This window comes from Vicia villosa, linkage group LG1 (genome assembly GCF_029867415.1).
Source record: "Vicia villosa cultivar HV-30 ecotype Madison, WI linkage group LG1, Vvil1.0, whole genome shotgun sequence".
Taxonomy (NCBI): domain Eukaryota; kingdom Viridiplantae; phylum Streptophyta; class Magnoliopsida; order Fabales; family Fabaceae; genus Vicia; species Vicia villosa.
This window is the reverse complement of record NC_081180.1, coordinates 69,372,970-69,386,252: the sequence shown is the minus strand read 5'-3', so window position 1 is coordinate 69,386,252 and position 13,283 is coordinate 69,372,970. Positions and strand designations below refer to the sequence as shown.

Below are 13,283 nucleotides of genomic sequence, written 5' to 3'. Positions count from 1 at the left end.
TGGCTTTAAGAATACCCTGTTTTAAACCCATAAAATGATTTATTATTTATAAAATAAAAAATATTTTTTAAACAAAATTAAAAATTAACTAAAAAAAGTTGAAAGTGAGCTAACAACTTACATCCATTATATTTTTTAACTTTTTTGAATCAATAATTATTTAACAATAAAAATATTGGTCTGTATAACTATTTTATTAAATATAAATATGAAGGAAAATAAAAAATAAAATTCACAATATAAAATATTTTTACACTATTAATTAATGAGAGACATGTATCACAACAACTCATATTTCCATTTTTTAAATTTTAAAATGACATGACAAATATGAAAAATTGTTTTACAAGCATTATCTTTAAGAGAATATATATATATATATATATATATATATATATATATATATATATATATATATATATATATATATATATATATATATATATATATATATATATATATATGAGGGATATTCATACACCAAAAGTAAGTTATCAAGAATTACTCCTCATCATAACCATTGATTCTTCTCAATCTAATGGTTAAAGTTAATGTGTATTATTTTTCTCTCTCCATATTTAATTACTTATTAATTTTAACCATTAGATTGAAAAGAATCAATGGTCATGATGAGGAGTAATTCTTGATAACTTACTCTTGGAGGAAGAATATCTCTCTTCATATATATATATATATATATATATATATATATATATATATATATATATATATATATATATATATATATATATATATATATATATATATATATATATATATATATATATGAGGAGGGTTATATTGACTCCAAAAGTAAATTATAATAACTTACTCCACATCTTGACCATTAATTATTTTCAATCTAATGGTTAAAAATAATAAGTCATTAAATGTGGAAAGAGAAAACTATTCCTCATTGTTTTTAACCATTAGATTGAAAAGAATTAATGGTCAAGATGTGTAGTAAGTTATTATAACTTACTCTTGGAGTCAATATAACCCTCCTATATATATATATATATATATATATATATATATATATATATATATATATATATATATATATATATATATATATATATATATATATATATATATATATATATATATATATATATATATATATATATAGGAGGGATCAAATTACACCTGAAGAGTTACACCACTAGTTACACTCGTTCAATAACTACATCTCGAATTAATATTTTTTAAATTCAACCGTTGGATTGAAACATAATATCATATAGATCATACCTATAAAGTTTGAGCTTAATCTATAATGATTTACTATATCATCAAGATATCCAAAGATTGACGTCAAAATGAGCTTTTATATAACGTTAATTTTAATGTAATTCAATGACATAGTAAATCATTATAGATTAAGCTCAAACTTTATAGGTATGATCTATATGATATTATGTTTCAATCCAACGGTTGAATTTATAAAATATTAATTCGAGATGTAGTTATTGAACGAGTGTAACTCGTGGTGTAACTCTTCGGGCGTAATTTGATCCCTCCTCATATATATATATATATATATATATATATATATATATATATATATATATATATATATATATATATATATATATATATATATATATAGATATAATTTTACACTGTCAACCAATCACAATCACGTTAAGTGCCAAGTCACGCTGTTATTTTTAAAAAACTATGTAACATTGGCTGATTGATGAATCCCAATTGGATAATAGTGTAAAATTATTTTACACTGTTAGTACACTACCTATAACCTCTATCTTTAAACTCTATAAATATTGTAAAATTTTAAAAATAAAGGATAAATTCATTTAAAAATCTCTGAACTCAACCAAACATGAATTTTATTGAAATTTTTCTTCCGTCGCTTTTTTCTATTTCTCTCTTCTCTTACTCTATCTTTAGCCTTTTCTTAAATCAATAACGACTTTGTTTGATAAGACACATTTTTGAGTTTATAGTTTATAAGCTTATATAACAATTTATATCTGTTTGATAATTATTTTTTTCATCATAAATTTATAGCTTATTTTGTTAACTTATAATTTATTTATCATACGCTATTACAAATAGCGTTGTACCTTATAGCTTATAGCTTCTTTTTTTTTCTTCTTTTTATTATTATTTTAACAAAAGTCCACTTTTATCTTTTATAATTTATTTTAATTTAAAAAATTATGTATTAAATATTTTTTATATTATTTTATATTTATAAGTTAATTGAACCTTTAATTTTATCAAATTATTTAATTAACTTATCAATCAGTCATAAGCTATCAGTCATTATCCATCGGTTATAAACTATAAATTATTAGTTAACTTATCAACCAACTACTAATATTCTTTATCGAATAAAAAATAACTCTTTTCCATTTATTAGAAGAGAAAAGGGGTGATGCACTACAACTGTCAACCAATCACCACCATGTATCCAATTAAACCATTCTTTTATTTAAAAAAAAGTTTAATGACATGGCAGATTGATGGTTTTTTTATTGGATGACAGTGTAAAACTATTTTACACTGTCAGTGCACTACCTTTTAACTCTTATTAGTAAATATACTTAAATACAGTTTTGGCCTCCCAAATTTATCAATTGTTTGATTTTGGTCCCCTAAGTTTTCTAATTATTTAATTTTATCCCCCTAAATTTCAATTATTTGATTTTGGCCCCTCAAGTATGGCTCTTTTTACATTTGATAGTCCCCTAATGACATGTAGACTAAATTTCTTTTTCTTTGTTGTTTTTTTATTTTTTTAATTTTCTTCTTTACCATTCTATTTTTCTTCTCTTTTTAATAGTTAAGCTTTGAAAGTAATATTTTGAAAATCTTAAATATTTCATTAATTTTAAAATATACGGACAAACATGCAATATCTCTTATAAAAAATTAAAATTTTATATGATTAATATGATTGTTAAACTTTGAGACTTAACTATGAGAGAGTTATTGGCCAAAGAGTTTATTATTTTAAGTAAGTAGTGGTCTATTTTGTTTTGTCAAAATAATTTGCAATTACGCATAAGTTGAATGAAATATTTAAGATTTTTTAAATATTGTATTCAAAGTTTAATTATTAAAAAGTGAAGAAAAATAAAATTATAGAGAATAAATTTTTAAATAATAATAATAATAATAAGCAATAAAAAAGAAACTCCTTACAATGAGGCACCCATAACAAATTCACGTCGGTATTTGAATCCTCGAAACTCCTTACAATGAATGATGTGTTTCCCTAATGTATATAAGCACGCCTTACGACAAACTGAACAAACCTAATCAATAGAAAATAAAGAAGTCATAAGTTGATATTTAAGGACAATATAATACTCTATTGGAGACAAATGATGGTCTAGACCATCAATAGAGATAGCAAAAGCTTAAGCATCTGTAAAACAAATTGCACCATAATTGCATAAATGTTAATCTCAATATGAAATTAATATTTATGCACTAATGTGTAAATATTTTTTATAGATTCAACAAATCAAATCATGCCAAATAAATAGTTATTAAATAATTTAAAAATTAGTATTATGAAATAATTTGACGGGTTTTAAGAAGTTATATCAAAAAGATGATAGTTTTAAAAATATTGTGCGTGTATGCGTGCGCGTGAGCATTGTTTTAGTACCTCAAGGCCTACTCTTGTTGTAAGTGCATGAATACCTCATAAATGTGTTTTGAATGATGTCAAATATTCAAAGATGTCAAATCTCGTACAAGTCCATCTAAGAAGACACAAAGCCAATAGTAAAACTTTTTGTCAACTCTGGTCGACTCATAACAAGGCTAGGTCGACTCATGAAGATAAGAAGTACAAGCTTGCCTCACTGTCCCCATTTAGGTCGACTCATTAGCTTCACCAGGCCGACCTCGAATACGTTGAAAAATAAGCTTGCCTCATTGCCTCATTTAGATCAACTCATTGGCTTCACCAAGTCGACCTCCAATACATTGATGTCAACCTTGTTTTTTCTGAAAGAATTTGGCCGACTCACAGCAGAGGTAAGTCAACGCATCACTATCAGACACCCAACTGCAAATCTCTTCATAATTCTGGTCGACGCATAACCCATAGGAGTTCGACGCATCGCTGGAAAAAACAAACTTTCTGGGCATTTGATTGTTGTTTAAGCTCACCAATTTTCACACACACACGCACACATACTTTTTCTACACAACTTTTCAAGCAACATTAGAACTTGAAAGATACACAAGTCTTGCCACCTTCATTCTTCTTCCTACTTATAACACAACTACACAATCATTTTTGTGTTGCGGGTACACGATCAAGTTTGATAACATCCATGGATTAGAATTGAGTATTACTTTGGGTGAAGATTGTGGTGGCTCCATTGAATAAAATCTTTAGGATTTTGTTATCCAAGATCAAGGTGATTTGGGGGTTATTAACAAGAGGCTTTGGTGAAGATTGCCGAGTGAAGGTCTTGAAGAACACGAGTTCATTTAAGTGAGTCACGGTAGACGGAGGATCAAAGAAAGCTCTTGGGTCGACTTGATCTTGCTTAGGATCAAGGAGAGAGAAGATAAAGAATCAACATTAAACTGATTTTGTTTGTTCATTGCTTTAACTTCTCTTGTAATAACATTTTCAAAGTAATAATAAAAACTATCTCAATTCCCGTTTAAAATTGGGGGCAGGCATAGTCGTAGCTAGGACGAACGGCAAACTGCCTAAACAAATCCTTGTGTTCTTCTTCCTTTACTTCTCTATTATTTGCTATTAATCATGGTTCTCAAATGTTAATTTGGAAAGTAGTCTAAGTGTTAAATTGTGATATAAAACTATTTTTGTATAAAATAATTGTAATTGGTAATTACAATTGGATATCATGATCAACCACACTTAAATTGCATTGACAAGTTAACTACTGCACACCAAGTGTTTATTGTTTTGTCTGTGCAGCAAATTGATTGCACATTAGTTGTTTGATAAATTATCTTAGCCAATTTATCAATTTTGTTCTCATTGGAAGTAGGTAATCAAGTGTATCAATTCAAACGAATAAGCTTTTGAAAAACATAATTGATTATTATTCAAATCCTTTAGCACATCAAACTTCTTCGTGTTTTTGTAGCATATCTGATCTTACCAATAGCGGTTCGGAATAGACGAGAGTCGATTCCAAGACGCTTCCGTTAACCAAAAGTTTTAAAAACACCGTAAAAATTTATGTTGATCTATTTACCCCCCTCTAGATCATTAGCCTATCGTTTAACACTTGTTTCACTTACAATTATCTTATAAAAAACAAGATAGAACACTAAGCGCAATTATGCGGAATATTAGAAGATAGCATACTCAAAACTCCATTTTAAGATCAAAATTAACCTTGAAAAATCTTTTTTATATTGCTAAAATTAGCGGAATATCTTATCATACAATAGAATAATGCAAGATGAGTACTTTGGCAAGTTTGCCACTTGGCACTCTCTCATGCATTCTTATATTTTTATATATGCTATAAAAGGAAACTTTTATTTAGTATAATTATATTTATTTTATTAAATCTATTATTAATATAATAATCTATTTTTATTATTTATTAATATAATAAAACTGATTACCATCATTTTCAAAAAATAACCAAATTAAAACTATTTATATTCCTTATTTCAAAATTATTTAAATTCTTTGAATATTTTAATGTTTTGTCTAACCATCATTAATTTTTTTCTGCTAACTCTATTATCAATACTTTTTTTACTGCTAACTCTATTATCAATACTGAATATCACAAACCAAGGCAAATTAAATGGAGAGTTGTTCACGTGCAGAGAATCAAAAGTTTAGTTGTGTCTTACATTACCTATGCAAAATCATTATTAAAATGTTGCATCTAACTAAACCTTCATATTTCATATGCTAAAATCCAACTCAACTTAATCAACAAACACAGCTACAAAGAACACCAACGCACAGAAACTCCGACGAAGATGGAACCAACCCGAATGGAACCACAATATGCGTTTCAATTTATCCTTCCTCTCTTCAAATTAAGGTCCCACTGAGATTTTCCTATGTTTCGAGTTTCATCATGACGGCGTTGTCATCCTCAGCGACAAATTCATCGGAAGAGCCACGTTTCGATAACGGATCTGATCAGTGACTTCAAAGGTATCATGTGGTTTGTTAGCTACGAGATTCATTCTGTCGAGGGGAATCTGAATGGGATCTTCGATTTTTCGTATAAGATGGAAAGGGCTATGAACCAACCGTCGCAGATTCTGTATTTCTCTTTCTCTCATGTCAATCAGTATTCCAAATACCTTTCAAGGTTAGTATTATTTGTAGTTTTAAGTTTTTGTTTTGCATGGTTTTGATGTAGTATTGCTAGACAAAGAGACAGAGGAAGACATAGTTATTCCTACATATATGGGGCAAGGAGTTTGCTGAGAATTGCAATCCAAATTCTTTTGGAAAGGGGAGTGAATGTGGTGATTCTGGATACATGAAGGAGTGAAGAATGTTTTGTCTTCCTTCATATGAACAGAAACTTTTGAAATCTTCAACTTATGTTCATAAATATTATGAAATTTGTAACGTCATTCATATGTATTTCAATCAATTTCAATCAATTAATTATAGTTTGTACTCATTGCCTCTCATTTTTCTCTCTTCAGGATTAATGCTTCAACTGACTATATTCATTCTAATATATAATGATGTTTCAGATTCCTCACAGATCAAAGTCAAACTTTATAAACACTGGAGCTTCGACGATGCCCAATTTTTATTATTTTTCTTTTATTTTCGTGGTTTTTGTCAACAAGAAATATTGTGTCGGTTAGGTATTGAATTGAATTCTCACATTTTTCAGTTTTAATTTCCATTTATGTGAGTAGTTTCTTAAAATGAATGGATTGCCTTATATATGTTTTGTGTAATGCTGATTTTTTATATGTCATGGAACCTTAGGTATGTCATGATGAAGCATTGGAATATGGCGCTTCCTGAATTTGGTGGCAGATGAGATTAAAAACTTCAGAAAACCAGTAAGAACTAACATTATTTGTTTAATCCTTATGTTTAAGCTTTAATTAATTGAGATGTTCTCAAAATATTCATTAGCTTTTGCCATGAACACCATTTGTGATTGTTTTTCTATCTATATGTTGTTCATTGAAATGATAGAGCCTATTGTATCTGTGAAAAAATTACCTGTTACTTTAATTATGGCCCTGATCTACCCAACCATGCCATTAGTGATGAAAACGGCTTATGCAAACACTTTTAAATAATGTGGGTAATGTTGTGAAATATAATAAGGGCTATGTTTCTATCAGAGCTTATACTGCAAAACCAGAACCCTTGCAGGATTGGCGACCGCCTGAGTTTTATCCAGCATCAAGTGATGGTCATTTCTATATTTGAGTCCAGGTACCTGTGCATCTTCAATATCTAAACTCTATCTATATATTGATGTGATTCAATTCTTGGGCTATACGTTGATATTATGTTATTATTATAGAAGCTGTTAGAAATTAATCTAGGTATTGATTTTTATCTCATGAGTCAGGACTGACTCGAGCGTCCTTCTTTGGGTCAAGCTACACAAACACTTACAAATTCATAATTTTGGGTTTGAATTAGTTACAAATTCATGTTTACCTTTGGCGACTGAAACAAAGGTTATAATCGCGGATGTGAAGATCGAGATCTCAATGAAGGATCTTGATGTATGAAAGTTAGCATATTTTGATATTTGCCTTCAGTCACATTAGAATTCAGAACTTTGAAAGGTTTCCCATTATAATTGCATAAGCTTTTATATCATCAACCGAGTGTTAATGCTAACGGGTAATGAAATTTATCCTTGCAGGCACCATATGTCGTGTGGCACATCGAAAGTCAACTATTGTGAAAGCAAAATCAGGTGTTCAGTATGCCCTTGCATTAACCGAATCTCTACTTTCTTTGGGGGTGTCTAAGCATGACAACGGTGTGTCTCTGTATATTGTAATCTGTTAATGTGTAATTTATGGCACATGGTATGCGGTGTATAACAGATTGATTGAATTTTCTTCCCTTTTATTTTGCATTTTCAGTTAGGATAAAGTATTATAGATAACCATGTTATATGTATTTTAATGCAATTTATATATGTTACATTGCTATGCAATAAAGTGTTTGTTTTGATAATTGTTTATGAATAACGATATATGCTTTCGTCATTTATAACATATTCATACTCTTAGTTTTTGATGCAACATTATAATTTTAGAAATTTATGATCAAGATTCACTTAGTATTTTCCATCTGTGATGAATAATATCTTTAGGTAAATTAGTTTCTACTATTTATCATAGAGGATAAATCAAATAATTTTATCACTATAATTATTTTTAAATATAAGTTAAAAATAACATAAAATAATTTTATTATTAACTTTATAGTACTTTATTTTATTATATATGAGTCAATTATATGTTCCGTAAATGTGTAGATTGAAAAAAAAAATTAGGTTTAATTTTAGTCTTTTCAATATTCAAATACAAAGGGCTAGATTTTTTAAGTATTTAATAAAAAAAATTTACACCATTTCAATTGATTACAAAATCAATAGATATTTAATGATCATTATTATAAAATTAAATACTAATTATTGATTACTATTATAATTTATGTATATTGTCAAAATAATTCTTAGGAATTACAAATGGAAAAAAAGTTTATTAATGCATATTTTAAAATCCTAAAAGAATATAAACAAATTTATATATTTTTTATAAAACATATTTGAAGGTCTGCATTACACCACTTTATGTATATTGATTATTGTTATAATTTATGTATATTGTCAAAATAATTCTTAGGAATTACAAATAAAAAAAAAGTTCATTAATGCATATTTTAAAATCCTAAAAGAATATAAACAAATTTATATATTTTTTATAAAACATATTTGAAGGTCTGCATTACACCACTTTAGATAAGTATCCATATCTGATTTTTTGGGATTTTATATATTTTTTAAATTTAAAACATCAAGATAGTTAATTATTTATTTTATTTATCTTTTACCATTTATAAAAATTTTTATTTTTCTATTTTAATTTCACATTTATACTTATTTTATACTCTAATTATTAATTTGATGTTATAAATAAATGATATTTTTGTATTTAATATTTTTATCTAAATTTATTTTAAACAGTTAAATAATATTATAAAAGATCAAAATAATTAATTTATATTTTAAATTACAAATGCAACTTATATCACAATTATTTATATCAATATATTTTTATATAATTAAATTATTAATAAACTAAATAATTTTATGTGTTTTTGTGGTATTTTTTATTTAACGAATTAATTTTTTTTAAAATTTTCACAAATTATTAATAAATTAGAAATGCTCAAATTATTTTATAATTAAAAAAAAATAGTTAAATTAACTTTTTTTATGTATACTATTAATAACAATGGCATTTTATCTATAAAATAGTAATCTAATTATAAGTAAAATTTCTAAATTATAAATGTTTTTAAAATATTTTTTTATCTAAAAAACCGGTGCCTCGCACGGGTCTAGATACTAGTTTACAAAAACAAAGAAATACTTTACCCAATTATATAATTGTCCACCGTGTCATTGTCTGGAATTCACCAGAATCTTGTCCTTCACTCTACACTTCCCCGAACTTCCGAGAACAGGTTATGGCTTTCGCTAACCATCTGCTACCGCTTCAACTCGTTAAACCCTCTCTCAACTCCCCAAAACCCTCCCTATTTCTCAACCCATCCTTTTCCTCATCCTCCCACCATTTCAACTCCCCTTCCATACTTCATAACCGTTCTTCAATTTCCACCCTCCGCAGGATCACCGGTAATCAAATTTCCAATTCAAAAATTAACTTTACTTCATTCTGTCTAAGCAAATGTTATTTCTTTGATGCATGCAAATTGGCAATTGTTGTGGTTTTCTGTAATTCTCGCTTTTTGTATTGAAAATATGAAAATTGAGAAATTCTAAAGTTTGTTTTGTTTCGTTGTATCTTAATTCAGTTAAGGCTAAAGCACAAGAACCTGAAGTTAGTGTAGCTACTGATGCGTTTACACAATTCAAGCATCTGCTTTTGCCTATTACTGATAGAAAACCCTATCTCTCTGAGGGAACTAAACAGGTCATTCTATTTGATGTTTATTTTAATTGTTTCCTACTTAAATTTTTGGAATAGGGCTGAAAGGAATGCAATGAGGTTCCATTGTTTGTATCCATTAAAATCTGATGGAGCGGAATGGAATGAAGTGGTAAATAGTGAGATTCTATTATTTGAATTTGTAAATAGTGGATGAAGAAGAATGGAACTTGATTCCATCCAATCCTTCAATTTTCATTCCATCCGATTTGGGATGTATGCAATGGAATGAACTAATTTGTTATGGTTCGTTCTTTCAAATTATAAAAAATACACAATGGAATGGAATATATGTTCCATTCCATCATGTTCTATTCCGCTCCTCTCCGTTCTAGTTCATCAATCCAAACATCACCCTGGTTTTGTTTGAAAGTTTGGAGGAGTTTGGAGGAGAGGGAGAGAAGTAAAGGACTTTGGAGGTAGAGGAGTAGAGAGAAAAATAGATAAATCGTTGACTTTTATTAATATTGAGAGTATTATAACAATATAGATTGTATTTTGAGAATTTATCCAAACTCTCCAAAACACTTTGCAATATAATGTTTTGAGTTCTCCAAATTAAAGAAACGTTGTATTATAAACCCGTCAAATCCCTTCCCCCCCAAAAAACTCCCTTCTTTCCACTTCATACTTCATTTTTCTTCAAATTCCTCCCCTCTTAAACTCCCAAACAAAGCTTTACTGATAAAGACTTTGACTTAATTTTGTGCATTTCTTCACTCTACACTGATTTATGGTTGTGGCTATTTTTTATTTTTATCAGGCTATAGCAACTACCATTGCCTTAGCTAAGAAGTATGGAGCTGATATTACAGTTGTAGGTATGTTAGCATGTGTAATTGTGCAAGTATGGATACTTCATGTTGATGTCATGAATTTTTACTTGTGTTGCTTGTACGAAGTTGTGAAGGAAAATCTTTTTTACATTTTTGCTTTGTTATTTATATGGTTTTCAGTTATTGATGAACAGCAGAAGGAGTCTCTGCCTGAGCATGAGACTCAACTTTCCAGCATCCGATGGCATATATCTGAAGGTTTGTATAATGCTTTTATCTTTTTATCATTTGCCGAGTTCTCTTTTGTTTTTGGATTTAGCTCTTCTATAGGAGTAGAGAATAAACTAGTAAAGTAAAAAGGAATGATTGATATTTCAAAACGCTCATGATTTATCATGTATTTGTGTGTTATATTATATCAACCCTTGATTTATATATCAATGATTGGTATTAATCACTTTAGAGGAGCTGAATATTGTTATGTTAAGACCCTTGAACATTATCTTAGAATGTTTTTGAAGTTGTAAATTCATTGGGTATTTTAGTTCAAGTACTCCTATAGATTTGTGGTGAAAGCATAAATTTGATTTAAGAGCCTAAAAGCATTTTCACACACCACGAATTGTAATTATTGATGAACAATCATAAGTATGTGACATATGAGATGTATTTGATACACATTGATGAACTAGACAATACAAGTAATTGAGTCATGCATAACTCTGTCTTGGGTAAGAAAGCCACTCGAGGAAGTGAACGGAAAAAGAGAGTGGAAAAAGAGGAATGAAAGAAGGACAGTAACTTTGGGATGAAAGTAATCGGTAAGGGAGAAATTGTTGGGTGTATTTTCATTTTTAAAGGATCATCTAGTTTATCGAGTACCACATTTTAAGAAATTTGTCCTGGGCTTCAACTTTTACTATGTCTTATGCAATGACCCTCTTTTGATTAAAACATTGGAACAACTATTTTTGCGGTATCCTAGTCCTTTATTTTGTAGCTAATCAAATACGCTGGCAATATTAGGAATGATGCCATCAGATTTATTTGTTTCAATTTTATCATTTTTAAGTTATATTCATGGCATTGTGGACTTAAGGTGTAAGAGTTGTTATCAATCATGATTTGTCACACCATGATGTTTTGTATTTAATAATGAAAAATACAGGTGGATTGAAAGACTATAAAATGCTTGAGCGGCTCGGTGATGGAAGCAAGCCAACAGCAATAATTGGTGATGTTGCTGATGAACTTAATTTGGATTTGGTAGTTATTAGCATGGAAGCAATTCATACAAAGCATATTGATGCAAATTTGCTTGCTGAGTTCATTCCCTGTCCTGTCATGCTTTTGCCATTGTAGTTTGCACTTTTTTTAGATAGGGAATGATTTTTGTTTCATCTGCTATGTATTCTATGCTTCAATTTGATATGCAATGTTTTCGAGTATATGCTACTCTAAAGTGTCAGGGATATTATGTTAAATATGTGTAACTGTACTTGTCTCTGAAAATCTTAGAACCATTGTTTTTTGCATTTTTCCTATGAATTATTTGAACAAGACTCTAGTTTTTATCATTTGCTTTGATTTCTACAAACTGTTTAGCACATTCTTTCAGTTTGTGTAGATTGACGTTAACTTTGAACAAGATGAATCTATTGCCCTTTGAGTATAGCATTGATATAGGTGCTGTCAATTTTAAAAATTGTCCTTGACAGTTTAAATCAATCTTCATTCTTTTTTGTGTAAATCTTTTCTTTTTTTTCCCTGGAAATCAAGTGCTCGGAATTTCAACTTTTAAAGGGGAATAAATGGTCCTGCTAAGGACGCAATCCGGAGAATATCGAGTTCAATTCTAAGGTGGGAACAATGCTTGGTCAGTGCTCATACTTCTCGACAGAAATTCTGAATTACTAGGGCTCTTTTTTCCCTAGGAATCAGAGTGTGAAAGCCAAAAAGAAAGAAAGAATACATGGGATATTGCAAATTTGAATACGTGCCTTGCATATCATGTTTTTGCCGTAAAAATCTATTTTATATAAATAATCTTTTCGATAATCTTAATATTGTTTCTTTTTTTTCCTAAAAAGTTATATGGGTTTTCAGTTTAATAAATTGATCCCTCCTTTTCCAAATATAAAGAAAAATAATATTTTATTTAATTTTGAATTATAAGTAATAAAATTAATTTTTACAGTTTTTAAGGTGAAATAAAAATGTAAATTGCGTTTAATATACCCTCTCAGTTTTCTCCATAATCATAATTAATTAAAATTATTTTTACTTATTTTAAAAAATATTTAAAAACACAAAAAAACTTAATTC

The 13,283-nt window shown here is 28.3% G+C and overlaps 1 protein-coding gene across 2 annotated transcripts; it reads left to right on the top strand.

Annotated features, from left to right (window-relative positions):
• The first annotated feature begins 9,619 nt into the window (after nucleotides 1-9,619).
• On the top strand, nucleotides 9,620-12,555 carry LOC131608813 (uncharacterized). Of its 2 annotated transcripts, XR_009285857.1 has the most exons (6): nucleotides 9,620-9,869; nucleotides 10,049-10,167; nucleotides 10,946-11,003; nucleotides 11,139-11,216; nucleotides 12,127-12,387; nucleotides 12,419-12,555. XR_009285857.1 is itself a non-coding variant. In XM_058880381.1 (5 exons), the coding sequence occupies exons 1-5, from the start codon at nucleotides 9,701-9,703 to the stop codon at nucleotides 12,318-12,320; spliced, it is 618 nt and encodes a 205-aa protein (XP_058736364.1). In that variant the 5' UTR covers nucleotides 9,620-9,700; the 3' UTR covers nucleotides 12,321-12,555. The 2 variants fall into 2 exon arrangements, 1 of the variants encoding a protein (XP_058736364.1); XM_058880381.1 differs by having other exon boundaries at nucleotides 12,127-12,555.
• The last annotated feature ends 728 nt before the right edge of the window (nucleotides 12,556-13,283 follow it).

Coding starts and splice junctions, on each gene's coding strand:
- LOC131608813 (XM_058880381.1), top strand. CDS start 9,701: ATGGCTTTCGCTAACCATCTGCTACCGCTTCAACTCGTTAAACCCTCT. Junction 9,870..10,048: donor CACCCTCCGCAGGATCACCG/GTAATCAAATTT, acceptor ATCTTAATTCAG/TTAAGGCTAAAGCACAAGAA. Junction 10,168..10,945: donor TCTCTGAGGGAACTAAACAG/GTCATTCTATTT, acceptor TATTTTTATCAG/GCTATAGCAACTACCATTGC.